This window comes from Leptonotus elevatus, chromosome 10 (assembly GCF_054856555.1).
Source record: "Leptonotus elevatus isolate MCC_2025b chromosome 10, RoL_Lele_1.0, whole genome shotgun sequence".
In the NCBI taxonomy this organism is placed as follows: Eukaryota; Metazoa; Chordata; class Actinopteri; order Syngnathiformes; family Syngnathidae; genus Leptonotus; species Leptonotus elevatus.
Genome location: NC_141248.1, coordinates 16,645,678 through 16,672,972, shown reverse-complemented (window position 1 = coordinate 16,672,972; position 27,295 = coordinate 16,645,678). Strand labels below are relative to the sequence as shown.

At 40.6% G+C, this 27,295-nt stretch overlaps 2 protein-coding genes across 3 annotated transcripts; one reads left to right on the top strand and one right to left on the bottom strand.

Annotated features, from left to right (window-relative positions):
• Window positions 1–214: 214 nt before the first annotated feature.
• On the bottom strand, window positions 215–25,684 carry poc1a (POC1 centriolar protein A). 2 transcript variants are annotated; one of them, XM_086088057.1, is made up of 11 exons: window positions 25,518–25,684; window positions 22,496–22,580; window positions 22,235–22,406; window positions 21,456–21,635; window positions 21,280–21,387; window positions 21,081–21,196; window positions 19,999–20,132; window positions 17,653–17,721; window positions 17,459–17,536; window positions 7,328–7,552; window positions 215–1,057 (listed from the first exon to the last, which is right to left on the bottom strand). In XM_086088057.1, the coding sequence occupies exons 1-11, from the start codon at window positions 25,530–25,532 to the stop codon at window positions 926–928; spliced, it is 1,314 nt and encodes a 437-aa protein (XP_085944183.1). In that variant the 5' UTR covers window positions 25,533–25,684; the 3' UTR covers window positions 215–925. The 2 variants fall into 2 exon arrangements, with proteins under 2 accessions (XP_085944183.1, XP_085944182.1); XM_086088056.1 differs by lacking the exon at window positions 25,518–25,684 and adding an exon at window positions 23,846–23,866.
• On the top strand, window positions 23,890–24,926 carry LOC147167376 (B9 domain-containing protein 2). Its single transcript, XM_086088058.1, has one exon. The coding sequence runs from the start codon at window positions 24,242–24,244 to the stop codon at window positions 24,767–24,769; it is 528 nt and encodes a 175-aa protein (XP_085944184.1). The 5' UTR covers window positions 23,890–24,241; the 3' UTR covers window positions 24,770–24,926.
• Window positions 25,685–27,295: the final 1,611 nt, after the last annotated feature.

The window sequence follows — 27,295 nt, the reverse complement described above, 5'->3', positions numbered from 1 at the left end:
AGGAGGTGAAAGTGACTCACCGGGCGCTCGGGATGACAAAACTCACGACTCATGCTGTCCACATCTCTGCTGAAGACAACAAACGAAAGGAAAGTCACGATGTGTCGTACAAGCGCTCTGGCTCCGGGGACCGGTCGCTGGAGGAAATGGTCCCCTTAAAGCGTGACTGGTGATGACATCATTGCTCAGGTAGGAGGAATGACAACAAATGGACTTGCAAATGGTAATGAAAGCGCATCTGGAGACTCTTTAATTTCAACTAGGGGAGGGAATAATAAATAAAAAACACACACAGATAAAAACAATAACATGGTTCGGCTGCAACAGTAAAAGTCACGTTTTAGTCGAAGTATAGAAAGTAAATACAAATATACAAAAAGCACCTCAAGATTAACTTTCACTTTAAGAGGACCTTCATGGAACAATTTTGTTTGAGCCATTAATACTTTTTTATGAATGGCTTGTCTTTATGTGGGTCTGCTCTTGCACGTTGTCATGGTAACCAAAGTGTTCGGTACAGGACGGGTTATAGGCCACTTGCATAAGGCATGGCAAGCCCATTTTAATGGACAAATCAAGAAATCGGGTGTAAAGGCTTTAATTCTTGATTGTTTGGTATTTTTGTATGCCACATCTTATTAAAAAAAAACAAAAAAAACTGGAAACTCTGAAAAAAGACATACCGTAACTGGTCATAAATCATTCTTCTTATGCTGCGTTACTTTTGAAAAACGGCCAGATGAAAGTTTGTCCAAAAAAAACAAACAGACAAGTAGGAAATTGTCGCCGACTGCAAACACACTTCATCAGCAGAAAGGAGACGCTCTCTCAGAACTGTTGCAAGCAACCACCTCTGCAACATTTGTCTCTGCAAGCGCTTTCAAGCGTCTCCGTGAGGACGAGTTGGATAGGCAAGCGGCGAGGCTCAGTACTGGGCAGGCGGCGTCCAGCTCGCCTCGTCTGGGAACGCTTGGGCGTGAGACGCCACCTGGTTCTGTAAACACTGCTTCAGCTTGTCTTCTGTCAGCGTCAGCCGCTGTTCCAAGATGGACACTGTCTGGACGGACAAAGACGGGGATGATGATGATGATGATGATGAAGGGAAGCGAGATGATGAGGGAAGGCAGGAGATGGATAGACAGAGGACAGAGGAGGCATGTTAGACAAGGACGTGCAGCGCCAGCGTGACAGTGATGGAAAAATAATGGCTGCAATTGTGTGCGTGCGTGTGTGTACTTTCGAGGTGTCGTGAGTGCGAAACAATATTGCTTTGGAAAAGGTCTGCTTCTGCCTGGCACAAGACACTCGAGAATAGATGCAATATGGATCGGTGTAATCAGCACAATTGGCAAACTTCACTGGAAACTCCAACGATGAAGGCAATTCAACGTGTTCTCATAAATAAAATAAAATCTTCCTATAGAAAATGATGTCAGTTCAGATCACACACAGTTAACATGTATTTATCTTGATTTGTACTAGTGACGTTTAGACATTATTAACAGTCGTAAGCGATATAATTTCAAACTCATATTACACAAACGTACTTACAAAATAAATGCCCAACTGATTAGTTGATAAAAAAAATAAAGGACCAATAGTGTCCATGTACGTGCACAAGTGGCAAAGACTCTCCCTAACTTCCACAAAGAACCCAGGTTACTTAGCTTCTCCCCGACACACAAAGATTTTTGTCTCACAGTCGCGATATATCACTTCAAAATACTTCATTGACACCAATTGCTACTTTGGCGCCATCTTCTGGCAGGTGAAATTGTGACTAGTGAACAACGAATAGGCAGGGGGGGGGGGGGGTGACTATATTTTGGTCAGCATCCTGTTGGTCAAATATACAATACAATTGATATTCCAGCCAAACCATGATTCCACTATATTCAGAACAAAACTTGAATTGTCTAGACACCTGAGCTTCAAAATAGAGATGAGTTCAACCTTGTTTGCGTATAAGGCTTATGCACACCTGCCAAAATGTCTTCAAATCACAGCAACTAAAGTAAATAACAGACTGGAAAGCGTGCAGGCGTTCTCTAATGAACCAAGCACATGTTGCTGGTGCCACTGGTCTTGCAAGTTCAAGACTCAGCCGCTCCTTGATTCAATTATTTGTGACTGCAGCAAAAAGGGTACATGTCTGTTATTTCGCTTCAGCTTCATTTGATTTCCTTTTGTTTTTGCCCCTGACGGATCGATTTGTTATTTGAATTTTGAGTAGTGCCTGAAGACATCCAAGACAAGAGAACAATGGCGTCCCATTGCAAAGCCAGGCGGTGTAATGATGATCACAAATCATTCAGGCAGCACTTTTACGACGAGTTTTGCAAAAAAAGAAAAAGAAAAAGATCATCTCAAGAAGGCTGAAAACACTAACATGGATTGTGAACGTCTCCCTTGTGTTGCCTGGTGACAAACACAGTGCAGCAAGGAAGCTCACGACTTTGGATACAGTGAGTGAGGAACACGTCGACGTGTCTTAAACTGTCTTGTTGAATGCTTCAAACAAAAGACCTTGTTTGCAAGGTTGGGTGCAAAACAGTTATTTACTAAAATCTTAAAAAATGGACACGTCTCATGTTTTTGTAAGCATTGTCTGTTTTGGAGCGTTGGGTGCTGCTTTGTTACATACATACATTACATAGGTTGATTTAATGCAAAGTTTTCTACGTAGAAATAAGATGGTGGCCCGATGAAAATATTTGGAGATGAATTAAATGATACTTAAATCTCATCTTGATGTGCATGCAGTTCATGATCATTTATAGGACACTCATGTAAAGTATTGCAGTATCGATACCGGTGCATACTAAAAAATTGAGTATTATACTAGTATCAGTCTGGAAAAAAAGTGTCGACAGCCATAATTTTTTCCATCAAAAGCCCTTTCGCAGTCTTGTTTTTGTTGTTTAAAGTATCACAAAATAAAAAATAAAATACAAATACTAGTCACTGTTTTGCTTAACATGATTTTTTTCACAAAAATCAGATTTTCTCCTTTTGTGTTGGGTGATTTGTTGATTAAGTTATATAAACAGTTATGTGAAACATGTTGCATAAAAATGACTTATGCTCACAAATTAAGTGAAGGGGAGCCTTAAGCTTTTTTGATTACGCCACACGAGGCAAAGGGAACATGTTAGCAAAAGTAATTACGCGTTATGACACTGTCCTACACTGAATGGATATCGTGAGCCCTGATAATAATCTGATTCTCGCTCTGTGATTTGGGGGGGGGGGGGGTGATATTCAACAGAGCTTTCCATGAGGCTATTGTCAGACTTGTAGTGGCCTCGGGCTTCTTTTACTGCCGTGAGAAGCTGCCCAAATTGAAATCTATGGAACAAAAACGCAGCCTATATTTTGAGATTGGATCCGAGTGATGCTTCAATGACATTGTAAAAAAAATTAAAAAAATAAGAAAGAAAGAAAAGATCGAGAAGTAAAGTTCAAGTCAGGTTTGGAGAGTCTCAGGTTTAACTAAAAACATGAACTTGGAAGGAATAACAACGGGTGTTAGTACATGGAGTCTCCAACTGCACAAATTAAACATTTTGAGACAATTGGCAGAACATCAGGGCATGCAGAATTCCAGAGAAGTCAAAAAAGTACCGGACTACTGTACTGTGATATCTCCCAAAGATAGCACAGAACGCTGATCAAAGTATTAAATAAATGCATTTCCAAAGATAAGATGGCTGAAAAGTCCTGACAGTGATATTACATTTGTGGTTGTTTTATTCTTATACTTCTGCAATAATGTAAAAAAAAAATTGATTAGTGACGTTAATTAGTCCAGCTCATTAGTCATTAAGGTTAAGAGAGTGTTTGGCTTTAACGGAATGTATTAATGTACCGGTATAAGCAATGGGAAACAATTATCAAAAATAGAATCGTTCAACATTAAATACGACCAAATAAAATTTCGATTAGTGAATAATCGTACAAATGATCTTCATGGGGCAGATTGGATTGTTGTCAAACTTTAAGTTATTTTTATACTAAATATGACCACTAGTGCTTTGGAATCTCGTTCAATACTTTTAGGAGCAATCGAGTATCTATCAATGTCTTGTAAAGAGCTTTTTCGATAAAGCTTGTCTTCTGATCATCAATAAAGTTGCTCAACCATGAACTCCATGAGAAACAGCAGGGTTTTTCCTGTGTACAAAATTTAGAAGCGGCCACCTTATTTGGTCACCACCTCCAGCCTAAGTGACTGACAGTTAATGAATGCTTTAACATGATAATAGTCATATTCTGATTGGAACTATTATTCTTATTATTGAAACATGGAATTATTATATGTTGCCTGTAAAAAAAGATGAAAGCCAGTCAGTTGAATTTACAGAATAAATGCACGTCATGGCGGCCGATAATGGTACTGCCGTGAGTACCGATACCGTAAAATAAGACTGGTATTGGCACCGATACCTGGTATCGATAGTGACCCATCATAGTGAGGATAATACCACCTCTGCCTCAATTTGAGCCAGGAAAACCCCTGTAACTGTATATGTAGACAACTGATAGCAGGTCTGTAAACATAATAAGGCATCATGCTTCCTAAGGACGTTGATGTCCAACACGCCAATAATGCCTCGCCAAACAAATTATGAGTAAATTGCTGCCTGCAGTCTTTTGTCTTGAGATGTAGGCCATGTGTGGGTGAGGGGCGTTTTCTTTGGGGTCATCCGACGAGGCATCTCCTGTGATTCAATCCATCCAAGCCGGCCGGGTAAAGGCGTGTATATCTTTCTCCCAGTCTCTGTTCTCAAGATCAATAACACCCTGTTTATCTTACCAACCTGATATGGCCCCTCAGTCCTCAGACTTACTAATGTTGTTTGTGCGATTGTGCACGTGTCCCCAGGCTACAGCAACATGATACTGGTCCATAGTTTTCATTTAGGATAGGAACCAAATCTTTTTGCCCCTAAAATAGGGCGAGCAGTTTTTCTTTTCACCCTTGAATGCATTATACTACTCCCCATCGCCTTTAGCATTACCAGCCTTGTGTTACATGTGAAGTCTCATCGCTTTGGTACGGCCTAAGCTACATCTGACCCAAAAGACAGACTGGTGTTGATGCCACGCTGCTTCAGTAGTAAAAGTGAGAAATAAAGATTTAAAACAAGTTTTTTTTTATGTGATATGTTGTGGAAGGTGTGGGTAAACACGTGAAGTCTATATGACTAGCAGAGACACATGACCCAAATATACATTGAGTAGGGTATTAGAAACATATTTGTGTGTGTGTGTGGGGGGGGGGGGGTGTGCATGCGTGCGTGTGTGTGTGTGTTTGTTAACGGATATCCTTTCTACAATGTGGTCTTTTGCATGACACTTTTCAACACCGGAAGGAAACTACAGCTTTTTAGTCACTTTGTCGTACCCGAAATTGTGTACATGCTAACATTACTAACATGCTAGTGTGGTTTGAGGGCAGTAACCTAAAAAAAGAAATCTTGGGGAAAGGATGTACGTCATCTTGTAAAGTTTATTGACGTGTGGGACTGGGTTTCATATACCTGATGATCATTTGGTAAAAAGGACTTCATGAGCACTAAATAGGGACGGACCGGCCCGAGAAAGTATTTGTCAACGTTAGGGGAGTGCAAGAACCAGCTTGGACTCGTACCTAATATCTGGCAATTCAATTTCTGTCACCACTGCTTCATACACAGCTCTCACTAAAACTATTTAAAAAGTCATTAAGGGTGAGCAAAAAAATTCAAATCAGTGACATGGGTATGATGCATTATGAAAGTGTCAGACTAAAGATGAGCAAGTCAGGGGGCTGCCGATACCGATCTTAACACCAATAGCTTGAAGGGCTCCTTCTACAACAGGGAAATCAACTCCATAATCAAAGAAATGGAATGCATTGAAACATGTTTCTAGAAATCACAGCTTCCCTGCATTGCTTTATAGAACGACTGATGGACAACATTGAAAAAGTACTCTGGCTTGAGTGCAAAAGAGTATGTATAGGGTGATACATAGCACTTAAATACATATAGTGCTGTACATATAGAGGGGGGGGGGGCAACTGACAACTGGGTGGGGTGGTGGGTGGACAAGTGAAAAACAGCTAAGACAGCAAAGCGTGTCTTTGGAAGCTTCTGTCGTATGCTGAATAATTCATTCACTTCAATCAGATTCCTCGATATGAGAGTTTCAAAGAGCTGAATGGTGAAGCAAGAAAGTAAGTATTGGCAGTTATTTGTGCTTTCCTAATAGCATGGGCGCTATAATATGCACACATTTGCCTTATTTGATAGCGTGGTTGTTGTACTGTAAAGTGGTAAAGAGAAATTGTCATGAAGAAGGCCATCCAGCGAGGCCTAACCTCTCCTCTCGAGTTGACATGTCATGACAGAAAAGGTCAGAGTTCATTCCGTGACTAGTCATTGTGTCAGATATTCCCGTTGTCATTCTAGGTGTTTTCAGACTTGAAAGAAGCATGCATTAGTGGGGAAATGTGCAAGGGGTGACAAAGCATGTTACAGCCTGCCTCGCTGAGCTGTTCATAACCCCCCCCCCCCCCCCCCCCCCATACAGAATCCCATGCAGGTTTCTACACATGACCATATGTTTGACTCCAAAGATTCCTCTGCGGCATGTCCCCATTCCACAACATCCAGCTTGGAATTTGCAGACACTCCATTTATTTGACGCTCTATTTGTGGTGCCCCCCCCCCCCCCCAAACCCAAGCTCCACCATATATGGTATGCAGAATAACTAAACTTCCAACCGATTTGTTTTATCATTAATTTCTCACCACATTTCATTCACTTCCGTCTCTTTACAAATGTGTCTTGGGATATATTGACAGAGCGCTAGGTCAATATATTTGCACATTTGCACCCTTGGAGAACCTAAGTGGAACGCCCCAATGAAAAGAACAAAGCTTTCTAAAGTAGCTACATATCAAATATTGCTGAAAGATAGTTGCAGCTATGGAAGAGGCTCTACAAATACCTCCTAACAACATCTGAGGATACATAATTCATGAATCAAATAACACAGAGGGGCTGCCGCTGACAATAAGAACAGGATTACAACTAAATCCATATTGAACACAAGTTTTTGGAAGGTAATGGTTTGCTTGAACTGAATGAAATGAAATTCATCAACCAGTTGGATGCAGTGCCAAGCACCATAGACGGACTTATGTAATCATTTTTGTGTCCGTGTTGCTAAAACCATTTCTGGCCTACGGGTTGAGAAGTCAAAGGACGCTTTTGTTCTCTACTGCGTGAATGGGTGGAGCGGTACATGCCACGAAAGATCAGCCCGACGTCCGCTTACCTGCGTGAGAACATCCAGTTGACCCATAATGTGTTCAAGTGTGCTGGTTAGACCGGTCGCGCTTTCCTCCGAGGCAAAGGGCACTTGGAGCGGGGGCTCAGGCGGACCCTGGACGTTTGCGTGGGTGGAGGTGGAACCGGTGCTCGAATGCCTGTGGGCACTGGGATGCATGGCTCCACTGTGACGACGGCCTGTTTTGGCAGCTGTTTGGGATAGTTGCGAGGCCTAAAATCACAGGAGACAGAAACACGGTCACTATCTTGAAACACAAAACCATATCTTAAAACTAATTCATAAGACTAAATTGTAATCCTAACCCTAACTTGAAAGCCTAACTTGAAGCCTGAACCTCAACTTCTAACCCAAATCCTCCTAACTTGAATCCCAAATCTTAACACTGAAACCCTAACGTTCAATTTAAACCGCAACATACAAGCCTATGACCTTGACTCCAAATTCTTAACCTGACGTTTTAAACCCTAATCCTAAAAGGAAACAGAGGTACACGCCCTACAACCAAATGCATGTACTGGTATAACTCATGGAGGTAAACTTACAACTAAGAGCATGAGTATGCTGCTCTGAGTGGGTGGCAAATGACTATGTTCCACACCAAACAAAATAATTATCTTAGAGAGCATGCCCAAACATGTACTTTCAAACTATATGTTGGTCGTGACAAGCTTATTTTCCCCAGAATTGGGAGTGACCCAAAAGAAACTGAAATTTGTGCTGGCCTTAAATGATCAAACTAGGAAAAGATTAGACACGCGCAAAAATTCACAGTCTGGAAAAATTCTGTTTAGTTTTTGCTTTTCGATTTACAATGAGCATAAGGTATATACTATATGTTACTTTCACACAAAAGAGAAAATCTGTTTAATTCAATACAGTGGACCCTTGCATACTTCTAGTTTGGTACCCGTGGATTTGCATATTCACAGACACCCCCCCCCCCATTTTTGTCAATAATACCCTGTTTTTTCATGGAAAATTAGGGTTGTTGTGTGTTTTTTTGGGGGGGTTTCTTAAAAAAAATTCCCCTATGCATTTCAATGGGCTTCAATTATATGCAGATTTTCTCTATTCAGGTACGATACCAATTTGGATAACTACTCCAATATGACAAACCTACACCACTTTGCCAGCCTGGCATAAAACTTCCAGGCAAGTAGAGAGAGTCATGTAGGCCGAGACGCCACATTATTGAAAAGTCTTTTGTTAAGAGCTACAGTCAAACGTGGCAAGAATGATAAGAAAAACATGTGGTTTAACGTTAAAATTATTACAATATATTAAAATTGTTACTCTGAAACTTATGCCAAGTTAAAAAAAATTGTTTATTTTGAACAATCATTTTCATCCAAATGATAAGTTTTAATGTCATTATCACATTATCAAGTACCGGTATCAGTGAGTACTCAAATTAAAGCGCTTGTACTCGTACTGAAAAAGAAGTGGTATCGGCGCATCCCTAGTTTTTGTACTGCATTACAAAAGCTGCTGCGATGCTTACAAGGGGGTCACCGCAGGCTAACCAAAACAGCTTATATAAACAGACCATGAAATCTACATATCCTTATAACGGCACTGAAGGGATGAACATGTCCTCAAGTTCCCTCAGTGGTGTTTACATGATGCTCGTGAAAAGTGCAGCTCAACCATATGATCCATCCATCCACTGGTGTAGTTTGTTACTACCCGGTGAACACTAAGGCCTTGGCATATGATTCACATTATCGTATGCATTAAGCAACAGTAGAGCATGTGACATTCTGATTTATTACCATTCAGTTGTTTTCTATTCCCCCTCCTCAAGATTTAACATCTGTATTTGGTTTATATCGCCTTCTTCTGAAATTGGAATCGGACATTGTCATCTTTTTTTTTTTGGGGCATTGATTTTCTTATTCATGACTTAAACAATCAACTGCTCCTCCATTTTGAACTCAAGACGAGACAAAAAGCAATCTTGTCTCGTTTGTATTCTGCATTCCAGACAGACATTTCTCAAATAATAGCGCATATCTTAAATGTGACGTTTCTACACAGCCAGTCTTGACACTTGTACGTTTCGCACTACACAGTCAGGCCAAACCCTGATGTGCTCAAATGTAAACACAAACTGTATGTGCACACAAACTCAGCATACATAGTAACCACCCCTACTAATGAATCACCTGGAGTGGAAAACCAACAGTGGAAAATTTCCTGAGGCCCAAATGAAACTTTGATTTGAAAGCAGCCATCCATCAATGGACCTTGCATGCTGCACTACAAACTACACAAGCACAGGCAAATACTGACACACAAGTGGAGAACATTTATATGAGAGGAGACGGACACAAGCTGGGACACAAGCGCATGGCTGGATTTTACAACTTGATACAAAAGGACGCTGAAACTTGAAAAATTCTTCAACGCTATGAGGCTCTTTCCAACCCAGGTGTTACTCATAACATTCATGGGGGCATTTTATTGAGGTGCCAAAGCTCTGAAGTCATGCAGCCTGCCTCATTGGCATGCTTTCACCCAGCTCGCACTACCATTATAAGCTACAAATGTTCCGAGACATGGAGAGAAAAAAAACAAGAAATGTTAGCATGTGTGCCATTACCAAAGGACTATTCAGATGCATTTGTAGTCTTATAATTTAATGTAACTGGAACATCAAAAGTGGTATCGCTGCCTGAACACATTGTTTTATTTTGGTCTTGAGAATGAGAATATTCACAGGCATATAAGGGCTTTGGAGGTCGAGAGGTTCAGGGTTTGAATCTGTCTTAGACTTGGCTGTGTGGGATTTTCTCAGTGATTTATTAGGGTATCCATGGTTAGGACACGGGTGGATAGATTTTAGATTTTTTTTGTGTGGAAACCCTGAGCCAACTCAAAGATCATGGGCTACAAATCACAATGGTTCCCGCTTTGCCCAATGTTTGGAGATTGGGCCAAAAGATAGTCAACATACCATGTAGTTACCATCATTCTACAGGAACTAGAGTTGCATATGAGCAAATTCTTGATTTCGCAGCTTATTGCTGTATATCAATGACATTTCTTTGGACTGTCATTTTCCCTTTTGTTGCAGCATCATACAACTGCATTTTTGCTCCACGCCCCAACCTTTCACTCTCCATTTTCACCCGCTCCACTGGTCCATTACCTGCCCTCTTTGACTCCCGTTACGATCTAGTCCTCAACCCTACCCATCCATATCTCCTCCCTCTTCCTCTCATGTTCACGTTCCATCTCCTGCTGGCAAATGTAATCAATTCCCCACTGTCAACATAACCTGCTAGAATCATACAAACTTTTGAGATCCAGTGAAAGAACCGCACAATGGAATAGTAGAAACTAGTATTTTGTGGATTATTTTAGCGTATCACTAATGGTGATTAATTAATTAACCAGTGAAGTACATTCTGGTACTTCAATGACTTGACTCCACTTTTGGTTGAGGTGCCATATCTTTCTTCAAAAAATCTTCATATTAATATTTTGTTTAGCTATATAACTCCTGTGCATTTTATACAAAAAGAGATTTCTTCCAGACTAATTTTTAGCTGACATAGACTTTCTGTCGATAGAAATGGACAGGCCTGATGAACATTTTCAATCAGTTCATTATACATTTACCACAAAATGTGGTCGGTTCAAGCACTGGCAGATGTATTTTTTAACTGGAAAGCTTGTGAATAACTGTTACAGGAATTATTCAGCATTTGGATTGATGAAAGATTCTTTGAAAGCAGTTTGTTAATCGAACTTGGTTTTGATTTCCTTGACTGTCCTTTTCTAGATTTTCTATGCAATATTAAATTGCATTTCTCTAGTTTTTGCTATCCCCCCCAGCAGATAATACTGAATATTTTGTATCTAAAACTATTTCATATAAAATGTTCTCTCATCTTAGTGATGAAAAACAACTTCACACACAATTACAGTATATCAACAAGTGGCTAGTATAGCTCCATGCTTACGAGCTAGTAAATTAGCCAGCATTAGTTAGCAATCAGATTAACATTATTGTTGAAATCTTATAACCGTTGGATTAATATTACATTATAACTATAACTACTTCTTTTTTCTTTTCTTTTTCACCGTGAATCTACTTTACCTCATCTTTCAAGTTTGAAGATTTTGGACCTGACATCATGACCAACAAGTGAGGGTCTTTCAGCTTTATTTCAGTAACTTCAAAGAGTTCTCGACATTGCAGTCTTATGCATGCACTGTGCACAAAAGAACAATGAAAGGGAAGAGAAGTTCATGATGCTACGGAAGTCTTCTCTGTCCCTCCACATCCTACAGCCGTGCGGTGCAGTGGAGTGTGCATGTGTGTGTGTGTGTGTGTGTGTGTGTGTGTGTGTGTGTGTGTGTTGAGCTGTGAAGGGGAAGCCTGTTGCGAGCATGCAGCTCGTCTGCCTGTACACGTGAGCGGGAGAAAGACCCAGATGTGAAGCTAGAGACGATGGGGGAGGCGGGGGAGATTAGGGTGGATGTGATAAGAGAGAGCTGATCTGCCTGTCAGCTATGGATGGCGCTCGCACACACACACACACACTCATCTATTTTCACACAGTAGCAAAGACTTGATCAGCTGTGGTGAGCACTGAGAAAATCAGAAACACTGCAACTACACAGCCAGTCTCAGTGTTCGGCTGGGCAAGAGCTCGTTTTAAAGCCGATTTATTGTGTTGAACAAACTGGCCTCCGTGTTTCTGGTGGCGTGCCCATGACTGGCAAACTATCATGCAGCCTCGCATCCAAGCACATAAACGGATCAGCATATCAAATGAGCTACTTTGGAATTCCCTGTGGATTTAGTTCCAAGGGGGTTAGCTGCAACAGTGAAGAGACCTTTCCCTCCATGCGTTGATCTCATTAGTCAATCTTTTCCTGATTAAATTAATTGGAACCTAAGGCTGTATTGGGCTGTGAGAGGATGCTAAGCATGGTGGGGAAGGTTCTTCCAAAACACCTTGCTTAAGCTTAAAAACACAAGACAGCCTTAAAGGGGAACTAAACGCAAAAATTTTCTTTGAAAGAAGATTATAAAGCCTTTATGTCCCATAGCAAGTGGTCTTATTATGATGTGCTGCCTGTGTTCATTCTGGTGGCAGAACATTTTCCCCACATTCTATTCACTGCATTATCCCACTTCATGTCAACCTCACAGCAACACTAAGCGAGGAAGATTTACCGCCCGTTATTAGAACAACTCTGCTTGTTGTTTTTTTTACGCCCAAATCCATTTCTAACAGACTACTGTTTAAGCAAGAGGGTGACATTTTTTCACTTCTTCCATTTCCTCTCGGGCGACACACACACGTGGCAGATGAAAGAGGCGCTATAAATAATGAATTCTGAATGGATAAATAATACATGAATAGCAAAACCTAGGAAGGTGGCATTTTCCTGGTGCGTCATCTGGCAACGATACCAACGTTGCAAGTCGCAGGTGACAATACAGAAAAAAAAAGATGAATGAGAGTCCAGAAACAAACCTTAATTAAAAACGGTTTATCTGTATGCAGCCATGTCGTCTAAATAACTAGACTGTCTTTCAATGAGAGAAACGCCTAGTTTTAAAAATCCTAGACTCAGTTTTCTTGGGTGGGGGTGTCATCGTTTTAATTAAATCCTGATCTGATAGCATGTCTGATGCTAAATAACGTTTCATGTAATCAGTGGGTTCTTTTAGCCTTCTATTGAGTTCCTCCAAAAGGTCGGATTCACTTTAGCACTTAAAGTTTGTATGTGTATTTACTGTGCCCATTAGGAGCTATGAATGCAATTTCAGGAAAGTCACCTTTGGCTAAGATCCCCACCGTGCTTTAGCTACTTTTGGTAAGTCCAACGTTATTTTTGAAAACTAACACCAGGAAATACAGTTCCTTTTAAACTCACTAGTTCTCAAGTAATTATCACAATGATTAAAAAATCAAAGAGGCCTACTCTACCGTTGGAGCCAGAAGCACATTTTTTTTTTTTTTTTTTTTTTTTACTGTAGCCTGGTTGAGGACAATAAAACTTCTTAGTTCAGTTCTCAAATTCCCCTTTTGGTTCTGATTTAGCATTTTACTTCAATGAGTCGATTCAATGCAAATAATTAAAGCCAGCAAAGTGGCAAGGCAACATCTCAGTAAATAGATGCCTGTTTGCTTTTCTGCATGTGTATGCACTTGTTGAGGCAAATGACCAAAAGGGTATGAGAAAGTACAAAGATTGATCATTATGTGTGGCTCTGGTCCGTAGGCAGGGCAACGATCAATATGGGCAAGAAGAAAAGGATGCTGAGTGTTGTGCACGCGAGGACTTTGGCTTTGCCCTTGTTGATGTCAGTAACACTGCGGCAGGTTGAAATGATTGAAATCCAAACCATTCCCTGAGGTTTCCTCCCCTCCCTTCAACCACCTGCCCCTTTTAAGTGTGAAAGAGATATCTGACGAGGCATTTTAATATTTAAAGAGAACTAATAGTCGCAATTCTCTCAACCTTGTTTACCTTTTGAGAAAAAAGTTTGTCCATTATTTGCTCTGAGAGTGTGCGTAATCTGTTAAAAACATGTCTGATCTTCCCATCGAGGATCAACTTTAAATGTCAACTTGAGGGGAAATCTTGAGAAGTGCATAAACTAATGTACTGTGATCAACATCTCGATTCCCATAACAACTGTGCAGCTAAGTGCAATGTAATAGTGTAGGTTCATCACTTAATTTGATCGTTAAGAACTTTGCAAAAAGTATGGAGTTGATAATTAATTGAGGCAAAATGGAGGCTGCAATGAGTAGCGGTGCAAAACACCCATTTTGAAAAACGAGTTTACAACGTTCAGTTTGCTTTTACAATAGCCTTGAAAGTTATATTTAAACAAACATTTTCTTTAAGTCAATGAATAGCTCATAATGAAAAAGTGCCTTACTAATTTAAATGATATATTCTATTTTAGCAAGCAAAAATGACAAAATGCCCTGTCCAAAAATAAATAAATAAATAAAACAAGGAAGAACCATCCATCCATAATATCGACATTGCCATATTGGAAACTCTTGAGTAATACACATGACTGCCTCCTACAGGACTGGAGAGGGACATTTGGACAACAGGAAGGTAAGAATGAATGTGAGGCCTTAACTCTGACATACCACAATGTCAAACATTAGCCATTAATCTCATCTCAACTCTCTTATGACTTTGCTACTAGCCCTCGAAGTTGGTAAAGACCAGTTTCCCCAACCGGTGTTGTGGTTAATCCAGATCATCAACCCAGGCGAAAAATGGGTTTATGAATTTGCAACTGTTAAGGGACATATTATGGAAAATTGGCTTTTTAATTGCTTGTCTAAAAAGGCTCTGAAGTGCCTGCCCATCCATGTGTAAAATTACACAACCAAGTGCAATTTTTGCAAGCTGCCTATTTCCATAAATGCTGTTCAGAATGATGTTGAATTTTGGCATGTTTACGTTTGGTGATTGGTCAGCTGTATGCGCCACATACACAGATCTGTACGAACAGACATATCTAATTTGCATGCTTGGTGATAAGGTCATCCCTTCACGGGTGTTTTCCTTCTGGGGGCTTGCACGTTTTCTGGCTTAAGTAGCCACACGCTAGTTCCACCCTTAGTTGTTATGCAATGAAAGCCATAAAGGAGTGGCTCATTTGCATGTGACAGAACCACCCACTTAAAACAGGCCTATTTCAGCGAGACAAAAAAAAAAAAAGGGCAGCGTTAAGAAGCTGTTTTAAATTAAGAAGAAAAAATAAGCACGTCTCCTTTAAGCACGGTGCCGTAGTCGTTAGCATGTCAACAGTAGGTTGGAATCTCGGCTCCTTCCTGCGTGGGGTAATTATGTGGGTTTTCTCCGGGTATTCTGGCTTCCTCCTATATTCCAAAAACAGGCTGGTAACTTGTGGTAAGGTTCATTGAAGACTCCTGAGTGTGAATGGTTGTCTATACTGTGATTGCGTGGTGGCCTGCCTCAACTCTGACTCTAAAGACAAGAGCTATAGAAAATAGATGAATGAATAGAAAATAGATGAATGAATAAATTATATTCTGCTTTGCGCCTTGCCAAAAGTATGGAGTGCTCTTGATATAATTTCCCCGGCAGTCTTTGTTTAATACCACAACTAGTTACAGTTTCTGGCAATAATCAGGCACATCTGCAACAGAAAATGTTTGTAACCAATGCCACGGCCAAAAAGACATGCTTGTGAACTATACGATTACACTTTTCTTTTATAGAATTAATGACATTGTACAGCATCGCTGACATAATAAACTAGACACATGCCCATAAATGGCTTAAAAGTCTTTTCGCGTCTGGATATTTTCAGCATAATTGACTGTGGCATTTATTGATGTTTCGTTAGGTATCCACACAACAGAAATGTCAGATGAATGTGTTGGATAACATTTTGAAGGTTATTTTCTCTTGTTATTGCAATTGCAACATTATACAAACACTAAAAAGGAAGTATTTCATCAAACTCACTCGGATAAAAGCAAACCAACTTGAACACAAATTTCTTTTTCAGCATTTTGTCATGTATTGGCCTTGGACGAGGTCTAATAAAAGGTGTTTCAAGAGCCTTGTCATTACTTGAGGTTTACACAACCCACTGTCTATATGAGTATCACATGAAAGAACATTGTCATAATATAAACCGAGATTAGATGAATATGCAAATTACTTGGTGAAGTCAGGAAATGGGGATGAAAGTATTTCACATCAAAGTGAAGGTGCAGGACCAGATAGATACCGGTCGTCCTGCATGAGAGGTGTGGAAGTGAAATACAGCAGACTTCAAAGGATGCAATATGCTTGGAGGGGAAAGGCGGCATGAAAACACTAAACACCAGGGCATCTGTACCATGTGGGTGCCATGTGTTTATTTTTATACTAGCGGTAAATATTTGCATAAACCTGTACGTGAACCTGTGAGATTATGTTAATATGTAGGCATACTATTTTTATGTGAACATTTTGCTGCATATAAATTGTTTTGCAAAAATCTGTGGCAATACCTCTGCTTGACACTATTTCATAATTAGGTATAAGCAAAAAACAGATTAGAGTTTGACATTTATTATTGAACAAAATTTTTTATAAATATGGTTTATCAAGAAAAACTGCATCCAAACATCTAAACGCATACACTGGTTGTATTAAACCAAGGTTATAATAGCTGTCGAGACGCCATGACAGCTAATGTGCACAATTGCAAGAAATGGAGCTGTGAACGTAGCAGTGTTGAAAGTCGTCTTGGCTCGGCTGTCTCCCAAATTCAACACCGCATTTTTTTGGGTCAGATTCTGATGAATACCAGTTACTCTCATTATTTTCAAGAATCAGTACTGACAGAAGGTCCGTCAATCCGTCACTATTGAGTCTGACACGTGTTGTTTGCTGTGTGAGGCGAGGCCGTTGTGGCAGCGCATAATAAATTATCAGCCGCCACATGCAAGGCGGTAAGCCTGCCTGTGATACGGGTCAGGTTCGATCCTTTACGTTTAATGTAGAGCTGTCAAAATTAGTCGACAACTATTTTAATAATCAAGTGATCGTTGGAGCCACTTTTTTCATTTAAAATTGTCCAAACCCTCTGATTTCCGCATATCAACAGCAATTGTTCACTGATTTCTGTAGGCCTTCATGAAAGAAGACTGATTATCTTCTGTGCTTAATCAAATTAAGACATTTGCCAACATCGGTTTTTACTTTGGAAAAAAATTACCGAACCGGTAAAATAGTACAACATCAATCACTGGTTAATAAACAGTTATCAGGGGGAAAAAATGCTTCTGTAATAAACTCTAATGTAAGATTACAATGAATCCGATTAGTCATTTAATCGATTGAATAATCAATTCTAAAAATATTCAATAGTGACCGCACTAGTTTAATGTCAGCATCGTTTGTGTTTTTATCTAACCAAAGAGGAAAAACTGATTAAATCGGAAATGTGATTTTTGTGGAAAATATTGCCAAGCTCTAGTACAAAAGTGTCCTGAATTTTTCCCACATTTGCCGCATTTTGTGGCACTCTCTGGTGGCAACTTTAATTGTTATTAGCATGTATGGGCATAATTCTGTCGGTTGTGTGTGTCGACTGGGCACCTGGCGGGTGGGACAGGTGGACTGCTGCACCCTGGCTGTGTCACTGCTCTCATCGAAGTTGCTCTTCCACACCATCACCTGCAAATCCATGGAAGAATGTTACATCTTTTGCCAAAAAGAGCATTTTCGTGAATGGTCTTGATTCACGATCAAATGCAACTTTGACCAACTAGAATCCAATTTTAACTCATCACCTGTTCATCAGAACCTCCAGAGGCGAAGTACTCTCCTGTTCTAGAAAAGGCCACACAATTTACTGGACCCTGTGGAGAAATAGAAACGACATCACATTGTATATTTGTCTCACCCGACGACTCCTCTGCTAACTACTGAGCCTGCATGTGGGAACCAATAAAGAAAACAGAAACGCAGGTGGGCAGGGGTCAAACTCTGGTCAGCGCTAACAATGATCACCTGGGGGTGTCAGGACAAAAGAGTGGAAAAGAAACGCACACACAAGGCGGATGGAAATAATGAAAAGGGAGCTGTATCCTATGCATGGCTAGCACCCAGACAGGCCGGTTTGTGTGAGGAATGCTTTCCCAGAAGCACCTGGGCAAAGCAGACAGTGTCACTATGGCAACGCGACGACATGACAGACAGTATGTTCTGTTTCTGCTCTGACTAATGCCTGCTGCCAGGCTGGCACTCGCCACGGCTAGACAAACACACATCACTGTACTTTTCTTTGGGTGGACGTTCAATGATACGTGCATTCTTCGGCACTTTACTCCATCCGACACTCGTACCTGCCTCCATTCCGTTTCCTGAACAGAGCATGAACACAATTCTACCTTTCACCCAAAAACTGCACGATTCATGACGATATAAATTAATTTGGGGTACATCTTGACATAGTTCAAGAAGTTTGCTTTCCACCTTTTTCTTCCGTAGCTTTATGTAGTGATGAAACCACTGGCAGGATCATCGATGACCTCATCTGTGTGTTCTGACAGATGAGTGCAGCATGCAAATGAAAACAAAGGTCCGCACTATATAGATTTTCACACTCAAACTGTAGAAGCACCATCAAAAAGGGTGCTAGGGAAGCAGTCACATTAACCTTAGCAGCACCCATACTGATGGGAGAGGTAACTAATACAGCGAAACCTCTCCACAATCTTTCTTAAGGACACTGGCTGATCTCTGATTAAAATAATTCTCCTAAATAGGTATAACAAATTGAACAAATCCATTCCACGGTCACACTGTCTCTACCCTAAAATATTTGCGAACTGTAAAGGCAATGTTTTAAGTGACGATTTTTAACAGTCTTTCTGATCTAGGATTGTGGTGACAAATGCAAGCCACTGTACATTCTGTTCTTCCATTAGAATTGTTGTTGACTTAGCCATGTTGTATTGAGCAGCCTGGACAGAAGACGCGTGGCTAATTTGCATGAGAACAGGTCAACTGGTGTGTGTGGTGTGGGAGGCAAGGATCTGTTCGCCACTGCCATTTAAGTGTAAAAAAAAAAAAAAAGTTGAACAGTGGAAACAATAGAACAGAAAAACCTGCACAGCTGACTCCTGCTTTTTGTGTGATGCTAGAAGCCCAATTTTATGAATCATACAGCACCATTATTTGAATTTAGAGATTCTATCATACTGTGAGAGATCCCAGCTCCAACAGATTGGAGTGACTGCTGAGCCAAAAAGAACAATGAGACAAATGGAGAGTGTGAGCATGAGATGACAACTCAAAAGGTGTGAGTAGGGGGATATGACGGATTTGTTTTGTTGTGTTTTAATTTGGTGCGAAGAGGGGACTAGTGGCAAGTGAGGTATAACGACATCACACAGGGTACACAAAAATGTGTAAGATCGATAGATTGGTTGAGCCTGCCAGTCCAGTCTTGGGTCTAAAGTGAGACTATCAAAGCTGTGAGAACAGACAGACAGTAGAGTTGACGTTGGACAAAAGGAAGGAGCCGAAACAAAGAGGAGGAAGAAGAAAAGGAGGAGGAGGAGGAGGAGGAAGAGTTGAGGATCCACACAAACAGAGGAAGAAACACGGTCCTGTTTCAGAGATGAGTCATTATGAGTGGGCTGCTTGCCTGGCAAGTACTAAAATAAACTGTATACATATATACAAACGGGGAGGTGGTGTAGTAAGTGAACATACTATATACACACGTGAAGGAAGAAAACATGCAGCAAGTTAGCAAGTTAGCTGAGTGGAGAGCAATGCTCATGGCCGCCTAAACCAGGGGCCTCCAATATACATTCAGTCATATCAGTGATTCGTCACCTAAATGAATAAACTATTTAATTCATTGTTAACAATAACAATGAATGTAACGTGACCAAAGTTGTTATTTCAGAAGTGCGTATCAAACTAGTATCCCTTCGCATTAAGCAGAACGCAAGACACTTTCAAAAAAGGTTGTTGACCCCTAACCTAAAGCAACAGAATGTCTCTCACCCACAAGAACAGCACTATTACGGTTTACTCCACCTTTACAGTCCTTTAAATTCAAGATTTGATCAAGGTATAAAGAATTTAGGTGCGTATGTGTGTGTGTGTGTGTGTGTTTGTACCTGGTGTCCGTGCAGTGTGAACAACAGTTTTCCCTCCACAAGGTCTAGTATCTTGGTTGTGGAATCGTTGGATGCAGTGAGGAGATAATTACCAGACGGATGGAAAGACAAACAGTTCACCACGCCGTTGTGGACTATAAAGAACAAACACCCATAAATACAAAACAAGCATATAATACTTTTTAAATGAATATTGTAAAACTTTTCTTGACCTTAAATACAGTTGTATAGGCCAGCCAGCCAGGCATCACGTGAACCACAGAGGCCTGTTGTACATAATCAACCTAGCTGCATAATTTAAAGCGATTCAGTACATGATCAATTGCGGCACAATTGGTTGTGTTTTCTATACTTCCGCCATTTTATATGGTATGTACCATCTACTGGGTTTTACGCTCCTCCTCACACTGTGGCTTAAAGGTGCCTTGACATTATGTTTACATTCACACAAATGATGATGTCAATTGCTCTAGCCTGTGGCGAGCTCCAATAATCACATTTGATTCATGAAGGCATGCACTGTCGTAATTGGATTCCTGACGGAGACAAAATGAGCACAGCAGGTTTTCTGTGAACCACAGGCGCCCTCTGCTGGCTGAGCGATGATCTTCAACTGCACTGACTGACCTCCACATTGAGATTACAAAAACGAGAATGACATCGAGATCATCTTCATTTCTCTGTATGATACAAACTACAAGCACAATAATAATCACATGCTAAAATTCTACCTCTGAAAAGTTCAATTAAGCCACTTAAACAAATCATACTTTCTCGACACCATCATTTGTAAGTCTGGTAACGTGTGAACTGCATCAACATAATGAAGCGGAGGAGGGGACACGGAGGATTGTTCTAGACCGGTGTCATTATCCATTATTAGCTCTTGCAGCTGAAATCCATTAAGGGAAGCTAATTAAAACAACAGAGCGGGAGACAGACAAAACGGCCCCCTCAACATTTCATGTAATGACACTGAAAGAAATTATGAACGCAAACTAATCCAGACACACAGCTGATTGTAGCCTTAAAGTTAATCGACTGATTATGTAAAATAATTGTGATGCGTCTTGACTCTTTACCTTGGTAATGTTGCAGCATCTTATGGGATCGAATGTCCCACACCTTGACTGAATTGTCAGTACTGGCTGCAGCGATGCATGTTCCACTGGGATGGAAATCCACATAGTTTGCATAACTTGTTAAGAGGAAAGAAAAATGAATTCAATGAATGAAGAAATACATCTTTGCATTGGTGAAATTATTGTAAAACATTCTCACCCGGCATGTTCGTAGAAAGAATGAATACATTCCCGGCTGTTTTTGTCCCACAGCTTAATCGTTTTGTCATCGCTCGAGGAAATGATCAAACGGCTGTCTGGGGAAAACCTGCAAGAAATGCATATATTTGGTCATGAGGTTGCAGGTCAAATTTGGATTGACAAAATGTGTCATACCTGGCACAGCGGACCCAGTTGATATGCTGGTTGAGCGAGAACATGAACTTTTGTCTGTGGACAGACCACACCTTGACCGTCTTGTCATCGGACGCCGTGACAAGAGCCTGGCCATCCTCAGAAAAATTCACACTACGTATGGTGGCTGTGTGAGCCTTGAATACAGTTGACTGAGCCTTCCTGTAAAACCCACAAACAAACACACAAGGGTCTGGCTGCTCAACGCAATCTGAGCAATACAACTTTCATTCATTAGAGTAGCTGCTCGGTGATGAGTTTGGGGAGTTTTTAGATGTCAATTTAATACGTTTTGTGATAGGAAACTATTAGCCTGGAAATCCAGACTCACTCGCGGGGAGTGAGTCTGGTCAACCGTCCTATCAGTCGCATTTCTGAGGCGGGGCAAACCTGAGCTAACAGACAGCGGAGTAACGTCAGAAAAGCGACTCGTGAAGTCTTTTTTTTTTTCTTTCTGCGAAGACGGAGTATAAATCCAACATTCAGCCGAAGAGAGACAGTAGTGAATGACTTGTGTCGTTGTTGCGGGAAAAACTTGAAGAGTGAAGAGTGAGTGAGTGAGTGGTGTGTGGCTTTCCAGGCTAGGAAACTTTAATGTTTAGGTATTATTTGTTTTCTTCTTTGCACTATGCAAAGCATTGACATGTACTGTTGGAACAACAACCGTGTGCTTTAAACCCCACAACATTCTCATTAAATAAACCATAAAGAAGATAGGTGGAAGAAAAAATAACTAATTTGGCAGAAAGAAAAAAACCTACATGTTGGGCACCCAAAGGCGCACAGTCTTGTCTTTGGAGCAGGAGGCCACCAGGTGTCCTGAGGGAGAAAACTGGATGGAGGTGACAGAGTCTTCATGCCCGTCAAAACGATATGCACGCCTCTGAGGTTTCATGTTCCAGATCATCACGCTGCAGTCTGTGGAGCATGTGGCTGGAGGATGACAATGTAAGGCATGATTAAGATTAAACAAGCAGTTGTCAGGAAAAAAATAAACAAATGAGAGAAATTAGAGTAGTTACCGATCTGTTTCATGTTGCTGCTGAAGTCCACGCTCGTCACGGCCTCCTTGTGACCCTTGAAATTACGCTCAAGCGTTGGATCAGGCTATGTGGATAGGGAGACAAAATACGGCCACACATTACGTTACCTGATCTGAGGCATGAGAGATTTTGCATTAACCTATAATTGTAGTTCATTTCTAAGGACTCAGGCTTCGGAACCAAGGGTCATAATTTGAGTTCTGCTGCGGACAACAATACACCCTTATGCTGGGTCAAAAATAAAAAATAAAATAATAATTTGGTCAAAAATTGGACCGACCCACTACTTGGGTCAATTTGACCAAACATTGGGTTGTTTTGTTACAAAACAATTGAACCAATTTTGTTTTGTATCAAAACAAAACAACCCCAAAAAACTGAATGCCTACATTACTGTTACAAAACTAATTACAACCCCAAAGTTGGGTTAAATTGACCCCATTTAGTTTTTTGGGGTTGTTTTGTTTTGAAACTACATTACTGTTACAAAACAAGCTACGACCTAAACGTTGGGTCAAATTGACCTACGTCGTGGGTCGGTCCAATTTTTTTTTAGCAAAATTGGGTTATTTTTGACCCAGCGGTGTAGTGACAACTTGACTCTGACTAATGGTCTACCTCTTGACTGGAACTCTGTTGTGTATGTTCAATTGGCCTCTCATGGTGCTATTCTGAATTTATACATAATGTTAAAAAAAAAATCTGGCTAAAATTTCAGCCCCCTCTAGTCTTTAGGTAAATGAACTGTTTTTGATGAAACATGTTAAACTCAGCAAAAGAGCCAAAGTCAAGACTGTTGATGTGACTTGTAATAAAGAATAGAATAGAATAGATTGATTCTGAAAGGAAACAAAGGTGTTCTTATAAAACTGTTGGGGTGTACTAATTTATGCTGAGCACTGTATATAGGACAGTGTTATGTTCATAACATCATACCACTTTCATAGTCCATAGAGGGCATCATAAAAACGATACAACTAAAGATAGGTCTCGTCTGATGCTAATGAACGTTTTGAGGTGTTGAGAGAAAAAACAAAAATCATATAACTTAGAATATATTCTAACAATCTGATCAATTTTTCCATCACAAATTAGTCCTGCGTAGTTATTGTTTTGATGCGCAAGGAATAGTATAACTATGATTACAACTATAGTATTAGTTTGGATCTTTTTTTTTTTTTTAACACTTACATCGACCCTTTCATCTCATCATCTATACTGATTACAATGTACCTACCTACACACACGCGCGCGCGCACAGTCACAAATTCCTTCATTCAAGCTGTCATGTTCCTAATGTAGCAGCTCATCATTTTATCATCCTTATACCCGCATGGTAGCGCTGTTTCTATTGCAGTCGCGTCCAAGCGGCGAAGAAGCAGCAGCTTTCAATTTGCTGGTCCCTCCCTGGCGTTTGTCTTTTGGGCCTAGCTTCATGCATCCATTGTAACATTGCGCATCCAAGCCGCTTTGTCGTAGTAGTAGTTGCTGTTGTACGGACCCTTAATGGAAAGTTGACGACTTAGGTCATCGATTCAAATCCAACGGGAGTGTTTTTTTTTTGTTTGTTTTTTAGACCGCCTGTCATGTAACGCGCGGGGCTACAAGTGCTAGGTCAGTAACAGTGTTGTCAAGGAGACGTGTCGAAGCCCGTGACGCTTGCAGCGCGCGTGCGAAGGGGTCGTAAAGACTTGTTTTTCCACGCCAGAGTGGATTTGTCGTGGCATGGCCGAGCTGCACATCATAGGTCAGCTGATTGGGGCCACGGGCTTCCCTCAGAACAGTCTCTTTTGCAAATGGGGGGTTCACACTGGCGGCGCGTGGCGTCTTCTCTCGGGTTTGAAGCAGGGTCAAACGCAAGTGGATAACCCCCTGACGGGAGACATGGCGTGCTGGTGCCACCCCATTGACTTGCATTACGCCACAAAGGGACTCCAAGGTTGGCCCAAGATCCACCTCCAAGTGTGGCACCAGGACTCGTTCGGTCGATGCGAATTGTTCGGGTACGGCTACTGCCACGTCCCCTCCAGCCCGGGACACCATCGAGTCAGCTGCTGTACGTGGAGGCCCCTCGGCTCCTGGCAGGAGGAGCTATCGCGAAGGTTTGTCGGCGGGGGACCGCAGCTCAGGAGCCCGGATCTCATCTACAGCGGGGCGGACAGATACAGGCTGCACACCGCGGCTATGGGCACCGTGGAGCTGGAGCTTGGCATCATCATGAGACACTTTGACAAATTCGGCGTCGAGAGTTGACACTAAAATATATTTTTTTAATTAGTTTTTATTATTATTATTTATATGAGAATCAAATAGAAAATGATCTACTTATTTGCCGAATAAAGACTTTCTAACTAGAAATATACCTGTAGCATAATTGTAAAAATATATATTGTTCAAAATTAAATTTGTATACCTCTTCAATGCATTCTGGGTTTTTTTTTTGTACTTTGTTGGTTATGCTGTATTATTAACATGCAGTGGATAGTTTGCCGTGACCGGTAAATCTACTGCAAGCACTATTTTTGCCGTGAACGGCTGTTTGGTCAATCGCCGGATGGACCGAAACCCTTCGGTGTCTTTTCACTAAGTTTGCAATTTGTTTTGCCACCGACGACAGTCTGTTATCGGCATTAACTGTCTAAAGAACGATAAATCAGAGAATTGATTTCGCCTGATTAACGGCAAAATAACTCTTAAATCGCGAGTTGCCGGTCACGGCTAAATTTCCACTTCTGCGAGTGTCGTGACGTATTTCCGCCATGCGTACAGTTTATTGGTTAGTGTCTCTGACTCGAAATATAAAAATAGTACATAAATAAAATAAACATACTTAAAATATTACTCCCCCAAATAAACACGTGGACCCAAAATACAATAACAGTATCAAATGTACAGCTTGCAAATTTCAATGTTATTTCTTGGCGTCCGTTGCGCGTCACCTGTTTTAAGACGCAACTTCCACCCCTAAGTGGCTAACAGATAGCTTTATAAACTCCCTTACCAGTGCAAAAGTCATCTTTCGTGGTCCAGGAACGTCACAGTATATAGCGACGACTTCCGAATTGTTTATCAAGAGTGACTCGGTACTCTTTGAGAAGTTCTGGTTCACTCTACAGGGAAAGGCTAGCTTTTAACTGTTAGCTGTTAGCTGCCGCCCGGTGACAACTACAAATTTCAGATTACGCGCCGCGATTGGGCGCCCGACTACAGGTCAGATTTTTTAAAGGGAACGCTACATAATTTTGTTCAAAAGAGAAAATAATAAGAAAACGTATTGAATACTACCATAGTATGAAATACGTACAATTATTGCCATTATCATTATAGTCAGTTAATAGTTGGTAAGCCATAAACGATATTTTAATATGATGTTTAAAAATGCAGTGCCCGCCTGTTGCCACCAGATGTAAGCAGAGTACTTTTATTTGTGGTGAGCTATATTGCTAAAAATGTCTTTAATGGTCAACGATTGTCAAATTACTTTAAAAGGCGTCGTATACAGTACAATACACCATCCTTCCATTGTCCAAATGTTTCCCCACAACTTTTATTAAACAAAGACATCTATGGTCTTACACTAGAAAATCTCACAACACACCACCAAAAAAATAGACACAGCAAGTATGACAAATAAAGTAGGGATTTCATCTCAATTGACTCGAGAATTTACTCTTTCAATATTTCTGTTGTATAAATGACAAGTGGGTACACACGTGAATTTTATTTCTGCCATCAGTGAAAGCGCATTCAATCGTCCTGCCTGTCACTGAACATGCCTAGCATTTTCCAACTAATTATGTGAAGAAAGAACACCATGCTCCAGGGCGTACATGGTCGTGCTGCCACACTGCTTAAAAACAAAAAAAATGTGTAAATGAGTTGCCATTTGTGCCGTTTCCACTTCACCCAGTGTACAGTAACATTTTGTTATGTTTTGTCACAGGCAGCGATATCTAACATGAAATTTGAAAAATGGAATTTAAATTAAAAATCAAATAAAATTGACTTTTTTATTTGATTTAATTTTAAATGTACTATACCCCCTTCCATCCATATACTAAAGCAGTTATGTAAGCTGCATACATGTAGTTTCTCTTCTAGAAATTGCCAAGGTTTTAGATCATCTTCTGAAGTTAAACATTTAAACTCTAACTCTTCAGCAATGCTAGTTTCCAGGCGGAACTGGGGAACAGGAACAAGAAGGTGGAATAATTAGGTAAATAAACGGTGCACTAAACCTATAGAATGAATAAATGAACCATTCCCTCATGAGGGGAATGTGGTGGGAGTGTATGAACTTGTTCACAGTTTGTGCCCTGGGCCATTTCTCAAAGGAACTGAGAAAATAATTAGGCTCCCTTAAAATGTTGCTTAAAGCATTTTCCTTACGTTTTATTGTTTTAATCCTTCACATGAGGCTCCTATCTTGAGTGTGTTATTTCACACCATTTGAAGTCTCAGAAAAAAGCTTTTCTGCTCAACGAAGTATCATTACATGAGCGAGTTTCAATTCTCAACAGCTAAGAGTTTAGTTTTACGGAAGTCTAATTTGGTCTTTAATTTTTTTAGACACACCTTCGAAGGCTCGTTTTGTAAGTGTTTTATATTTAGCAACACAACAAACCAACTTTCATATGTGCAGTAGTTGATGAGGAAATGATGGGCCTAATGGTATGACAGATATTTTATCTCTAAAAAAAAATTCACACAGTAGCCTTGCACAACACAATGCTGCGGCTAAAAAAATAAACATCCGTCAACTTCATTGTCAAAACATGA